Consider the following 14,937-nt stretch of genomic DNA (forward strand, 5'->3'; position numbering starts at 1 on the left):
GAAACGTGAAGATCAGAGTGAAAATAAAATTTATTTATCTGTGTCATACAGTGCAGCAGGGTATGAGATACAGTAAGAAATGTGACAGGCAAGCAACCCCACTCACTTTTAATACAAGTTTATCCACAATCTGAGCATAGTCACTGCAAGGGAATGTTGGTCAGAGACATGCAAGGATGGATACAATGTCAGAACTGGCACTTGAGCCTTTTGATCTCTGCCACCAACTTGGTCAACAAGAAGTACCCTTACTCTGTTCAAAACAACACATTCCAGATACAAATACCAGAGAACAGAAATCTCTTGCAACTGGAAGAATGTCCCCAAAGCAGAGGATTCTTACTATAAAATTCCAATTCAAACTGAATTGATGGTATACCATACATCAAACCAACCTCTCCATTATGCATACACAAAATATACAGTTTACACTACAACAAAGCTGTACAATTCACAGCTTGGAAGGATCAGGGTCCTAAATCCATTCTTACATGTTGTGTAGATATTGCACCACAATAACTTAACTGCTTGCTCCAGGTTTTGTGGGGGAAAAAATGTTGACCACATTTTGGTGACCTTTACCAACATTAAAGACAGTGAAAGCCAAGGAAATACATAATCAAATAAAATCATGGGAATAGCTTGTGCAAATCTCTAACTATTATTTCAAATGTGCAATATCTGACAATGGAAAATGCTTTATGCAACAGATACCAGCTAACAAAATGTCAAAGACTTAAGTAACACTGCGGTTTGTTTATCCTTTGTCATTTCAATGTAAGGACTTTGGTACTATCCAACGTAAATAAAAGGCTTCAGTGTTCAGTGGAGTGCCTCCCACAATAGCAGCATCAAAAATCAAATAACTTCAAAAGTCATGTTAACTGGTGACTGCGCGCAATACTTGATGCTGGGTACTAGATACATTTAGCAGTAGGGAATTCAGAGTTTTCTTGCTAGTGCCATGTTCATACTTTCTTCCAACATTTCACTTATTCCTGTTACACACATCAGATAAGGCTTGTGGCAACGCCACAATCAAAGCTTTGGGGAAAGATTAAATTGCACTTTAAAGCCTCAAGCCTTCACATATTAATTGCTACATTCTGACCACGACCTAACCAGAAGCAGTTACTGTAGAAAGAACTATGTACATCATTTATGGCTCTGGACATTGCCTTTTGTCTAACCACAAGGCTATATAACACTACCCAATCTTGTGCTTTGTCCAACAGAACCATTTGACCTGAAAGAGGGATTTCATCTGCTGGCGTAATTCATCCTTCTTTTGTCATCAGTGACACATTAACTATTTTCACTTTGCAAGGCAACAGTGCATTTTACCTCTACGGCATAGTCACAGGGGTGAAGAGTTAAAAAAAAAAGATTGAACGTACATTTTATTATAAGAATAAGAGCATATGTTGTGTTAATAATAGTGCAGTGCTACAATGGCATTCCGAGATAAACCAAAACGCTGTCTGTGATGCATTAAAAAAAGACTGCACTCTAACGACCCATCACATAATAAGCAAAACACTTGTATGTCGACAAGCTGTTTGCAGAAGATAATGTTCAAGGCACTACATTCCATCAATAATAATACTGTGGATAGGATAAATGATTAATTGGGGCCCAACTGGCATTTGAATTCCAAATTACACCTGTAGTTGGTCAAGTATACGCTTGTGTTTAGTCCAAAGAAATAAAAAGTACAATAATGGGGAAAATGTAATGTAAGACAAATGACCAAGTTTCAGTTGATAAGCATTACGTTTTCATATATAACATACACAGTCATAAACCAAATGGTAACTGTACAAAGAATATCAACCTTTCTTTCCTGTACCTACGAGCTCTGAAAAAAACGTGCAGTTGTGGTGTTTCAGCAAAATACAAATGGGCTATTCATTCACACCGACTGCAGGTTTTAGGTAGTCCTGGATGATTTCGGACTAAGGTCATTCTCAGCGTTGTACATTTCTAGAGGGGGTGCTTGGATTTCAGGTTTTGACGTGGCATAAAAGGGGTTCACTGATTTAATAGGCCGAGGCAAGCCAGGCCACTGCTGAGCGTAACAAGGGCCAGGAACCAAAAAGTACCCAGGGGGCAAAGTTTGAGGGTAGTTGGGACCGTGGCTTCTTGTTGTGCTAGAGTGCGAAGCAGCAATCAGGAGATAGGAGCAAGGCAACTTGCTGGGACCAGTTTGGCATTTAATCTGGAAGTGAATTGTTAGACAAAAGATGCATTATAGGTCATGAACTAGGGATTATATATATCTTATTAAATGACACATCTCAACTCCAAATACCTTAAAGGGCGCTGCTCCCATGGACACAGTTTGGCCTTCCAGGTCCTGCAAGCGCCTCTGCTGTTTGATCTGGTTCAAGGAAGGGGGTGGCTGATTGGCCGCCGATATAGCCTTTGGCCAATCATCTACCAGTTTGTGCAGGTCATCGGTAAACGTGCTTCTCTTATTGTTGCTGTTGTTAGTCTGGACCTGAGCAAGCCGACTGATTGACTGAGGAGATGGTAAGGTTGTGGCAGAGGCGAGTGATGGCTGTGTCTGAGCTGTAGCAGCACTGAAAGAGGACCCTGGAAAGACAAAAAGCCCAATTCAAAATCTAAAATTCAATCATCTGGCTGATGTACAGTGGAATTTAAGATAAGATTTATAATGAAATATAGCCAATTAGAAGTAATACATTTTGCCAACATATAAGCCAAAAGATTACAATAGACCAGGGATATTCAACTAAATTGTTTTGGGGGCCACATTTCCAGAAAGCTAAGGACCAGGGGAGGGCGGAGTTCTCCCTTCACTATTAGTCTTAATTTGTATATTCTAGTGATCCAGTGTCCTCTACAGTAGACATTTGATTTTGGTCTATTTATTTTGTCAGAGTTAAAAGGAACACGCTGCGGTTTTTAAGGACCTTCTGCGAAAAAGTTAGTCAAATATCATCTTATGACAGAACTCTAGTGTTTTTAAGACTGCTGCAAAAATGTGAATCACAAGTTTTTTTAACTGAATTCGAGGGGGCCACCAGTTGAATAGCCCAAATGATGAAAAAGGGACGACCTAAAATGGAACCTTGAACACCCCTAGTACAAGCTAAATCCACACTTTAGTTACATAAATTACATAATGAAAAAGGGAGTTTTTAAGGGGTGCCTTGAGGAACACCTCAGTTATGTCAATCACAAGTCTGGACCCCAGTGTTATGTTTTTTGCTTCAAGGTTAAAACGTCAATGTATGGAACTGCCAATGTATTTACACACTGGAAAAACTCACAATGTCACCAACTATATATTTCTAATATCTAGTCAAAATATCTAAACAAACTTAATATAAGTCACAATCCCTGAATAGAAATTTTTCAGTGAGACATAACTTGTTTTTAGGCAATAGATCTTCTGAGGGGAAAAAATCCTACTTTTGCGCATCACAAATTTGTTAAGACACAACACTTCACAATACTAGTAAGTATAGCTAATAAGTTTTAATTGCTATTTTCAAGATCACTTTTAGGTTTTTAATGCTTGTATATAATGTCTTCTTTCAAGAAATCTTACCAAGACAATTTTGAGTTGTCCCATTGGCAGATTTTTTTTTGCTTATTACAAGCAAAAATAACTTATGATTGTTTTTACTTTATTAAAAAAGGAGCATTTTTTCCAGTGCAGTGGTCCAAGTTCCTCTACACAACAGGAGCATATGTGTGTTTTTGGAAATTTGCTGCAAAAATGTTTGTCTCCCAGGTTTTAAACTGAACTCGGTATGATGTCATTACCGGGCTGGAGTTGGCCCCCCGGGCCGTCAGTTGAATATCCATGCAATAGCTGTCACAAATCAGTATAAAATGTCTCGTATATGCAAGCAATGACAAAATTAGAACAACACTGTCATGCAAAACAAAAAACACCAACTACTATATTTCCAAGTGCTGAGAAATAAAAGAGAAACTCAAGTGCACAAAATAACACACGAGACGGAAAGACTATAAGAAAGTAAATGAGATAGTTACTACTACTGTGCTCTTTGCCTAGACATAGTCGTTTCAGAGTGGACCCTATAAAGAGTTAAAACAGCAAAAGACAAAAAAGAGTTAGGCCAAAGAGGGCACAGGGCATGAACTTGGACAAGCTGCTTCAACAGCACATTCAGCTATCAAAACGATCAGTGGGACAGAGAGAGAAAGAGCAAAAGGCAAGGTGTTTAAAATCTGTAAGGAAATTGAAGGAAATGGCAGTTTTTTTTATTTAAATTATTTAAAACGATTTATTGCATTATATTTATATTGGCGCAAAATTATTACAAATCAAAGCTGACATTTAAAATAACATGTGTTCACTATCACCTGTATTTTTCTCTGTCAGAAGGAAGTGTTGGACATTTTGCATTCAGAAGAATATTAATGTTCGCTCAGAAAGGATGATTGGAGCTTTGGTAAGCCTGAATTTCAAAACAATCCCATTTGTCATTGTGACAATGTCCGTTTAACCATCATTTAAAAATCGAAAGAGCACACGGATAACTACTGTACTTTTAACCTAAGGTCAAAAACATGCAGAAATTATGAGAAAAAGTAAGGAGATAATACAGCAATACTAATGATACAGCCCTTCACTTAGCGGCGCAAGTCTCCCACAGTGCCCTGCCTGGTGCCTGAATCATGCACGTCATCTCCATCCAAACATGAGGGACATAGAGTCTCTCTCGTCTACCTTAGCAAAGAGGATGGCTGAGCTTTGTGTTAGCGTTCACGTGACGACTGAACTGGGGAATGTTATACAATATGAGAGGAAGTCCTCAACAAATAAAAATGGGAATAAATGTTTTGGCAATGTTTCACTTACAAATACACTATCTTGCCTGTTAAAGAAAGAGCTAAAGCCCCATGTTTGGAGAGATCTAGCTGCACTGTTTGTGGGTTTGCTTCTTTTTTTTAAAAGCCAGAAGCACTGCATGACGCATCCTTAGGTGTGTGGGTGGATGCTATACCCATAAAAAGTATGGTTATGGATGTGACTGTGGTTCTGTGAAAAATGACTGATTGGAAAAGGCAATAGGTAACAATGATGTCAAAGTTACTACCAGCCTGGGATTTTGTGGCCACGCAAAAATGTGCACATCCTTGAAATGTTTCCTTTTCATTCTTTAAGCTATCATTTATAACTGGATTCTCTAAACATGTATTAATGTATTGAAAATGTACACTAAAACTATTCTATTTTTCCTAACTGCAGTGATAGAATCTAAACTCAAGCAAATAAAAAATGTGCATCTCATTTAAAGCAAGTAAATTATTATTTTTGTCAAACCAAACATCGTGTAGTAACAAGCTGGATAATCATAGTGACTTGACATTCTAACATTGTTCTAATGTAATCCATCCATCCAATTTCTACCGCTTATCCCTTCCGGGGTCACGGGGGGTGCTGGAGCCTATCTCAGCTACAATCGGGCGGAAAGCGAGGTACACCCTGGACAAGTCGCCACCTCATCACAGGGTCAACACAGATAGACAGACAACATTCATACTCACATTCACACACTTGAGCCAATTTCGTGTTGCCAATCAACCTATCCCATTTAATAATATTTGTGTCGTACAAAGGGATTGCCATTATATGCTGTGACATACTGTATTTAAACTGTATTTGCAGTTTCTTCTTTTCAGACAAGGTTTATAGTAGATGTTAGCCTGTAAAATGTATTGAAACTATCCATCCATCCATTTTCTACCGCTTGTCCCTTTTGGGTCGCGGGGGGTGCTGGAGCCTATCTCAGCTGCATTCGGGCGGAAGGCGGGGTACACCCTAGATAAGTCGCCACCTCATCACGGGGTCAACACAGATAGACAGACAACATTCATACTCACATTCACACACTTGGGCCAATTTAGTGTTGCCAATCAACCTATCCCATTTAATAATATTTGTGTCGTACAAAGGGATTGCCATTATATGCTGTGACATATTTAAACTACATTTGCAGTTTCTTCTTTTCAGACAAGGTTTATAGTAGATTTTAGCCTGTAAAATGTATTGAAACTAGTCTGACTAAAAAATAGTGCAATGTTGAAACCTCTCTTAAAATAGCGATTCTCCTTTACAGCAATTTTTTAATACAGCTTTTAAAACATTGTTGTGCTTTCTGTCCTCCACGGTCATAAATTCCAAACATGTGTTTATTTCCATCATTTGTAATTTGTAAGGTAGTATTCTATCAAAATAACGGTGATATGCTTATCGGCTATCAAAGTTTTCTATTTGGCCCCAGTTTGCCCCTTTCCCCTGTCTGAGATCGATTTTTTTTAACTCATCCTACTTGCCCCCCGCCCTCAGCATCCACCTTTTCATGGGGTAGCCGCAAGTAGCGACCCATCAGCGTTCCGCTTCTGTCTCCCTGTACTATGTATGTCTGCTCTTGAACGGGATTGTGCAGAAAATGACATTTTGTTGTACTTGTGCAATGACTATAATAAAGAGATTGTTCTTCCAGACATGTCATATAACCACTTGAAAATGAAAAGGAAACATTTTCTAGCAGCACAAGCTACGTATATCCTGGGATTTATAGCTAATTTGATCGATTCAAATAATTTGATTTTGTTGCATTACACAAATTTTCTGATGGAGAGGACATCATAAATATAAAGTTTGGGGTTGGCTGATAAATGTCTGCCAACAGCAACAACGGTAAGTGAACCATTTTAAAAGACATGTGGCTGACAGCAAGTTACATTAAAAAAAGATTATGGAAATGAGAGAGTGAGAAAATAGAAAGGAACAAATACAAACAGATGGACAGAGACACAGGTCCACTGAGGAATCTAGTGCGCGGTTTGCTACTAGATTTATAGGTGACTCTCTCTGACGTTTGGTGGTAAACCGTCCAGCCTGTAAAAATGAATATAAGAGGAAAAAAAGAGAAGAAACAAGAGAGATACTTTGAAAAAAAGGGCACAAAGATAAAAGATGAGAAACCCACACTATTAAAAGCACTTGCAAATGATGCCGACAAGGAGTAAACAATAGTGATTAATGGAACTGATGAGACATCTATACAAGCTACTCATAGAGCCTACTTTTTCCAGGAACACACATATTTAAGTTCAAAATAATTTATAAAAGATTTTGAAGTGACCTGACTTATCAAAATACATCAGTGTGTAGAAAGTGTAATCTGTGATTGCAGTTAAAACATCAATTGTTAGGTTATCACTTTGGTCAATCAGGGTTGGTCCTCATACTGTGTGGTCCTGGTAGAGACAACGCTACAACTCTATAACATTGCTCAGTGTTTTTCCAATGTTGCATTTATGTCAATATATTAATGTATATCTTATAAACTGTATGTATGTAGGCTCTTGTAATGTTTACCTTGGTTTGCTAAGTTTGTCATCCCGTCATTGTGCTGCCCAGTGTAGATGTTGTCTGAGGAGAAAGAGCCTTTCAAAGAACAGGGTTGTTGGGTGTGGACCTGCTGCGGGACTGTGCTGTGCTGATTGACAGAACTGGAGCTGCCACAGGAGTGGGCAGAACCATCAGAAAGAATCAAACTTTTAGCAGGAGATCCAGATCCAGACGAACTGCCAGTACTTTCACCTAGGTGCAAAATAAGAAACTGGTGAAAAACATTTGCAACATAAAAAAAAAACTGGGTAACATTATTCAGACGTCGCTGAATGTGATGCCTATGCAGTGCACTCCCATGCTGTCACGCCATCACTGCTAAACCCACACACCTTTACTCTCCACTGTAGTGTTGGTGTTAGTAAAATTGCTTTTGAGCTGCTGCACCATTGGATTGAGCAATTTTCCAGCCTTTAGTTTGTGTTTACTGGCTTTGCGTCTTCGTCCACTTGGAGGAGCACAATAAAGCAGGCCAACATTGGGTGGCGGAGATTTTCCCAGCTCTTTGTATAGACGGTCAATTTCATTCCTCTGAAATGCTTGCAGATCTGAGAATTCCTTCATGTGTCTAAAATGTAGAAAGCAGTTTGAAATGAATTAACCATAATTACTATACAGCAAAAATAAGTCCATTTACAGTATATTGTTATGCAATCAGACATGTGCTTGCATTTTTAACACCCAGATACATAGTTGTTCTATCTTGATGTGCTCGTTTGTACAATAACATTGACTACATCGGTGTTGCTCTGGGTGTCAGTTACTTTACTTTTTTCTCAGCTCCTGTAGTTCTTTCCACACATCTGCATCCTCAAACTCAGAGTCATTGTCACTGCTGATGTAGGACTGCGTATGTCCTGTAGAAAGTGAAGGAGCGTGACCATTCATTTCCTGTGGCTGTCGTCTGGGTGATTGAGTACTCAGCTCGCTTTTGCTCCGACCAGATCGCTTAAGAAAGGCTACTGCCCTCTTCATGAGGTCGCTTCCACTGTGCTCGGGTAGAGCATGAGCTGAGGATTTAGCATTGGCGAGAGGAGGAGCTTTGCTGCTGACGCTGTCCTCATCTGCAGAATCAGAGTGGAGGTGTGACAAGTGGTGGTGGTAGTGGTGATTGGTTGGCGTGCCTATGGTCATGGCCCGTGGTATATGCTGGGGTGTGACATCAGTGCTGGAGACAGGGGTAGCTTGATAGAGGTTTGGTGGGGCAGAGAAGCGGTTATTAATTTTGGGTCTGGAGGCACCAGTACTTTCATTGGTTGCAGCTTTCAAAGATAATCTTCCGCCAGCTACATCGTCTTTGGTATTTGTTTGTGGGCCATTGCTGTGGGACTTTAGGGAACCACTAGAGTGCATCGGGGAGCAGCAGGTGCTGCTGCTAGGCTTGCTTTTTTCCACATGACAAATTGCATTTGGTGATGTGAGTCCTACCTGAAAGAAAGACATTTTCATTCTTCAACTAAAGAGAGGTTCAACTAAACATAATGCAGCAATAGTCACAGACCTCACACTGCAATCTAAATGAGCAAATATACTGGTAAGTCAATTCTTACTTGAAGAGAGCATTTGGAGTTACATGATGCACAACTTACAGTCACATCTCTTCTGTTCAGACTTGTATTAGTAGCTAAAAGAGCAGACAGAAACAATTACTTGTCATAAAAAACAAGATATTACACAAAATGTTTATTACTTACCTGCCAAAACAGAGTCACTTAGTGCACCCACACATTCTGGGCTTTCAGGAATCTGAGGCTAAGATAAACAACAGAGATGTGTGTGTAAGCCCAAAAAAGTCCCCTTGCAAAAGTCTAATCAATAGTGCCACAAGTCTGTGATGCTGTCGTACTCAAACACAACCACACAAATAAATGCTCATGTGTACGTGAACACACACACACACGCACACGCACACGCACACACACACACACACAACTTCAGTGTTTACCAATGGCTCCCCCTGTTTTTTGGCAAGTGGGCCCTCACTGCTATGGCCATCTGAAATAGACGTTGAATGGACCGCTTCTGTGCTGGAGGTATGAGGGTCAGACACAGCACTGGAGGGCTGAGAGGTTGCATGTTCCTGGTACAATAGATTCCTCAGCTTCTCATCCAATGTCTTAATGGTGCAAACAAACTCCACCCGACGTGGACCATCACTGTCCGACTCTGCAGGCCCCCCACTTGCTGGCTGTAGATGGTCTAATGATACAGAAGTCTGATGCGCTGGACTTTGAGGTTGGGAGGTGACTGATGCCGGCGGTATAGGTGTGGGATACGGTTGCTGGAGGACCACAGACTGATGAGTGGTCAGCTGCAAGGGTGGGTCCCCAGTTGGACTGGTTTGGTTGGCATGAGTAGTTTGTGTAGCCAAACCAGTGACCTTATTAATAGTATTGACATCCAGAGAAACTGGTGGCACGAAAGCACAGCATGGGATGTCAGTTACTATAGACACAGCAGAGATACAAGTTTTTTCAATAGGAAGGGTGTTATTCTGGCTAATAGCCACAGCATTGGGTTTGGTTTTATTGACAGTGGACTCCGGTGGCTGGACATGGGCTGTGTCAGTGTTTTGGTCTTGAAGTTGCACTGACATGGGCAAAGGTTCTTGTGAAGATAAAGATGTATGAGCAATAGAACATGCAGGTGTGTTTCTGATGGGTTTCACATATATCATAGCAGACTTTTCCGATTCTGTAAAATATAAAAAACAAGAGTTAATCAAGAGCTGAAAATAATGGGACTAGAAGCAGTTAAGGCCATAGTAAAGAGGTGGGAATAGGAACTGAGTTCTTGTTGTTCATCAGTATTACATAATTTCTTGTCTTCACCCATAAAGCTCTGTCAGCTTGAGTATATCTTGCCTTCTTTGCTGCCATGCACCACTGCAGAGGCTATCTATTATGTAACTGACCTCCCAATAAGAAACACAACATTTTTGTATATGTCTACTAACAGGAACAATAGAGCATAAATGATTAATTTTACTCAATAGATGCTATAAAATAGTCCAATTAAATAATCCAAACACATTATTCATTGTGAACATTTTTTTTTTTATAACAATTGTGTATGTGCACCTAAGATACAATGATTATTACTCAGTGTTCAGTAGGTGTCAGGCCACTGTGTTTAGCATACCCATGTCAGTTGAGTTGTGAGAAGGAGTCTTCCCTTGGACAGGCATTTCAGCCACTGGGCAGATGATAAACCAGCGCTTGCCAGTGTGAAGGACTGCCAAGGACAGAATGGAAGAATTAAAGATCACACTCCAGGGTTTGATCCACAATTTGGATGTTCTTGTAAAATCTAATCTTTTTATGTAGTCGTTCACGTTCACATTACAAAAAAAAAATGATGTGAAGGGGTCCGTTAAGCGACCAGCATGCTCACAACACATTAGGCGGCACTTGCTGCAGTGTGTATACGTAAGTAAGCGAGGCTCCAATTCATGTAACACAGCTCAGACTTGTAGTCCCGCTAGAAAAATGTCTCGGCATCGAGTACTTGTCTCTGGCCCCCTGCCTGCGAAAGGCAATGTGGGAGGTATAGAAGATTAGTTTCGCTTAAAAAGTGTCTCGCTAGTTTTTGTAGAGAACAGGGACTAAGGTTTATTGATAATTGGCCCTCTTTCTGGAGCAAACCGGACTTGCTGAGGAGGAACGGCATTCAACCTAACCGGGAAGGCGCCATCACTCTTTCCAGAAATATAGACTACTATTTGAGTCAGGTTTGACTAACTACACTAGAGCAAGCTCGGACACAGGCAATTACAGTGTCTGTTGGTCCGGATGAGGAGTCTGTTGAGCTAGAACTAACGAGCGCCTGGCTGGAAAATTCCTGCACACACAGCATTTCTTGTAGAATAATACATAACTCACATAATGTTTTTTTCTGTAGTCACTGTGACTGAGGTGAACATGCATTCTACTGAGGTGGCAAATTAAGACGTGTTAAATCTGTCCCAGCACTGAGCAAATAATCTCAAGATCAATTCCTGGATGTGAACAAAATTATTTAAGGTGCACTACACAAAATAAGCATAACGTTATTAATATCAGTACTACGGATACCATTAACAAATATTCCTAAAAACAGCCCACTACCTATAATATGGGCTTTTTAAACATCAGATCATTGTCTCCCAAAACGTTATTAGGTAGTGAGGTCATTAGAGACAACAATTTTAGCGTCATTGGTCTCAGCGAAACTTGGCTAAAACCAGATACAAACCCCGTTTCCATATGAGTTGGGAAATTGTGTTAGATGTAAATATAAACGGAATACAATGATTTGCAAATCATTTTCAACCCAAAGAAAAATATGTTGCTACAAAGACAACATATTTGATGTTCAAACTGAATAATCATTAACTTTAGAATTTGATGCCAGCAACACTTGACAAAGAAGTTGGGAAAGGTGGCAATAAATACTGATAAAGTTGAGGAATGCTCATCAAACACTTATTTGGAACATCCCACAGGTGAACAGGCAAATTGGGAACAGGTGGGTGCCATGATTGGGTATAAAAACAGCTTCCCAAAAAATGCTCAGTCTTTCACAAGAAAGGATGGGGCGAGGTACACCCCTTTGTCCACAACTGCGTGAGCAAATAGTCAAACAGTTTAAGAACAACGTTTCTCAAAGTGCAATTGCAAGAAATTTAGGGATTTCAACATCTACGGTCCATATCATCATCAAAAGGTTCAGAGAATCTGGAGAAATCACTCCACGTAAGCGGCATGGCCGGAAACCATCATTGAATGACCATGACCTTCGATCCCTCAGACGGCACTGTATCAAAAACCGACATCAATCTCTAAAGGATATCACCACATGGGCTCAGGAACACTTCAGAAAACCACTGTCACTAAATACAGTTCGTCGCTACATCTGTAAGTGCAAGTTAAAGCTCTACTATGCAAAGCGAAAGCCATTTATCAACAACATCCAGAAACGCCGCCGGCTTTTCTGGGCCCGAGATCATCTAAGATGGGCAGATGCAAAGTGGAAAATTGTTCTGTGGTCTGACGAGTCCACATTTCAAATTGTTTTTGGAAATATTCGACATCGTGTCATCTGGACCAAAGGGGAAGCGAACCATCCAGACTGTTATCGACGCAAAGTTCAAAAGCCAGCATCTGTGATGGTATGGGGGTGCATTAGTGCCCAAGACATGGGTAACTTACACATCTGTGAAGGCACCATTAATGCTGAAAGGTACATACAGGTTTTGGAACAACATATGCTGCCATATAAGCGCCGCATTTTTCATGGACACCCCTGCTTTATTTCAGCAAGACAATGCCAAGCCACATTCAGCACGTGTTACAACAGCGTGGCTTCGTAAAAAAAGAGTGCGGGTACTTTCCTGGCCCGCCTGCAGTCCAGACCTGTCTCCAATCGAAAATGTGTGGCGCATTACGAAGCGTAAAATACGACAGCGGAGACCCCGAACTGTTGAATGACTGAAGCTCTACATAAAACAAGAATGGGAAAGAATTCCACTTTCAAAGCTTCAACAATTAGTTTCCTCAGTTCTAATCGTTTATTGAGTGTTGTTAAAAGAAAAGGTGATGTAACACAGTGGTGAACCTGTCCTTTCCCAACTACTTTGGCACGTGTTGCAGCCGTGAAATTCTAAGTTAATTATTATTTGCAAAAAAAAAAAAAAAAAAAGTTTATGAGTTTGAACATCAAATATCTTGTCTTTGAAGTGCATTCCAATTGAATACGGGTTGAAAAGGATTTGCAAATCATTGTATTCCGTTTATATTTACATCTAACACAATTTCCCAACTCATATGGAAACGGGGTTTGTACATTTTTCCCGCTTAATGAGGCATCTCCTCCTAACTATAGGAGTGTATATATTGCCCGTCCCCTTAAAATGTGTGGCATTAAAATCCAATGAAAACCTTAACCTTAGCCCTAACCTAAGTAATAAATATAAATGATTTGAGGTGCTTACTATGAGGTCTGGTCACACCGCTACCTCTCTATCTGGCCGTTATCTATCGCCCCCCTTGGCCTTATTCGGACTTTATCAGTGAATTTTCAGAGTTTGTCGCTGATCTAGTGACGACGCAGATAATATAATTATAATGTGGGATTTTAATATCCATATGAACACCCCGTCAGACCCTCCGTGCGTGGTGCTCCGGACTGTAAGTGATAGCTGTGGTCTTACACAAATAATAAATGAACCCAAGCATCGCAACGGTAATACGATAGACCTCGTTCTTTTCCGGGATGTCATCACCTCCAAAGTTATGGTACTCCTGTACACTAAAGTAATGTCCGATCATTACCTTATAAAATTTGAAGTTCTGACTCATTTTCAACGAGCTACTATTAACCAATGCTTTAGCAGCCGCAACATTGATGCTGTCACAACTACGACTTGCTGGCCTACTGCCTTCGGTGATGGCACCATTCCCAACTTGTGTGGGCTCTCAACGAGCTACTTTTAACCAATGCTTTAGCAGCCGCAACATTGATGCTGTCACAACTACGACTTGCTGGACTACTGCCTTCGGTGATGGCACCATTCCCAACTTGTGTGGGCTCTATCGATAACCTCACTAACAACATTAACGATGCCCTGCGCAACGCCATTGATAGTATAGCACTGCTAAAGCTAAAAAAGGCCCCTTAAAAGTGTACCGCCTGGTTCACATCTGTGGTCCCTTCCAAGGTTTCTCGTTGCTCCCATTGGGTAGAGGTTTTTCTCTCTGATGTGGGATCTGAGTCGAGGATGTGGTTGTGGCTTGTGCAGCCCTTTGAGACATTTGTGATTAAGGGCTATATAAGTAAACTCTGATTGATTGATTGATTAAGCATTTGGACCCCCTGACTGAATTAGGCATTTCTTTGGCGTACCACTAGATAGAGTCTGAATGTTGAACATTTGAAAAATGTTCAACATGTGACTGGACATTGTTTTGTAACTGCTATAGAATAATCTATGTTGTATTTTGTTTATTTCTACAGTACAATATTTATCATTAAATTAGTTATTTTCAAAACTTGTTTATTTCTACAGTACAATATTTATCATTAAATTAGTTATTTTCAAAACTTATTTTTTACTGGAAACCATCTTGAGGTCTGTACACTCATGTTTGTTCAATAAGAGAATCGATAAAGAACCAAATTGCCAAGCAAAATCAAAAATCAAATCGTAAAAATCTCATCGGTTTCCATCCGTAAATGTGACTTTGTCGCCTTTTGTTAACGCATAGTTCGGGTAAACAAAACCTGAGCATTCAGACTGCAAATACATTAAATACACATCAGATTTATGACCACATACGAAAGAGGCCTGAGTCAGATAAAAACATGGAATTATATTGCTCACATTTGTTGCATTTTATTGTTCTCCTGCCTTCCCTTTTATTTTGTGCCTGCATATTCTTTTTTTTTTCCCAGTTCACTCTTCCTTGGTGAAGGGCGGACCCTTGAAGCACACCTGTACCTTCCCCTTGCCGACCTCTGAGGTTCCCGCTTATTGG

At 40.2% G+C, this 14,937-nt stretch overlaps 1 protein-coding gene across 3 annotated transcripts in view; it reads right to left on the minus strand.

Annotated features, from left to right (window-relative positions):
• Positions 1-23: 23 nt before the first annotated feature.
• The window catches only part of LOC133620561 (serine/threonine-protein kinase WNK2), a 54,652-nt gene continuing 39,738 nt past the window's right edge, over positions 24-14,937 (minus strand). For 2 of the 3 annotated variants that reach the window (XM_061982162.1, XM_061982155.2), the window contains exons 19-29: positions 10,565-10,657; positions 9,369-10,117; positions 9,118-9,175; positions 8,974-9,047; positions 8,193-8,851; positions 7,756-7,991; positions 7,391-7,615; positions 6,809-6,907; positions 4,030-4,074; positions 2,312-2,595; positions 24-2,218 (exon numbers count right to left, since the gene is read on the minus strand). In XM_061982162.1, the coding sequence (XP_061838146.1) occupies positions 1,931-2,218; positions 2,312-2,595; positions 4,030-4,074; positions 6,809-6,907; positions 7,391-7,615; positions 7,756-7,991; positions 8,193-8,851; positions 8,974-9,047; positions 9,118-9,175; positions 9,369-10,117; positions 10,565-10,657 (2,810 nt within the window). In that variant the 3' untranslated portion in view covers positions 24-1,930. The remainder of the gene's footprint in view (positions 2,219-2,311; positions 2,596-4,029; positions 4,075-6,808; positions 6,908-7,390; positions 7,616-7,755; positions 7,992-8,192; positions 8,852-8,973; positions 9,048-9,117; positions 9,176-9,368; positions 10,118-10,564; positions 10,658-14,937) is intronic. The other variant, XM_061982150.2, reaches the window with a different exon arrangement.

This window comes from Nerophis lumbriciformis, linkage group LG01 (genome assembly GCF_033978685.3).
Source record: "Nerophis lumbriciformis linkage group LG01, RoL_Nlum_v2.1, whole genome shotgun sequence".
In the NCBI taxonomy this organism is placed as follows: domain Eukaryota; kingdom Metazoa; phylum Chordata; class Actinopteri; order Syngnathiformes; family Syngnathidae; genus Nerophis; species Nerophis lumbriciformis.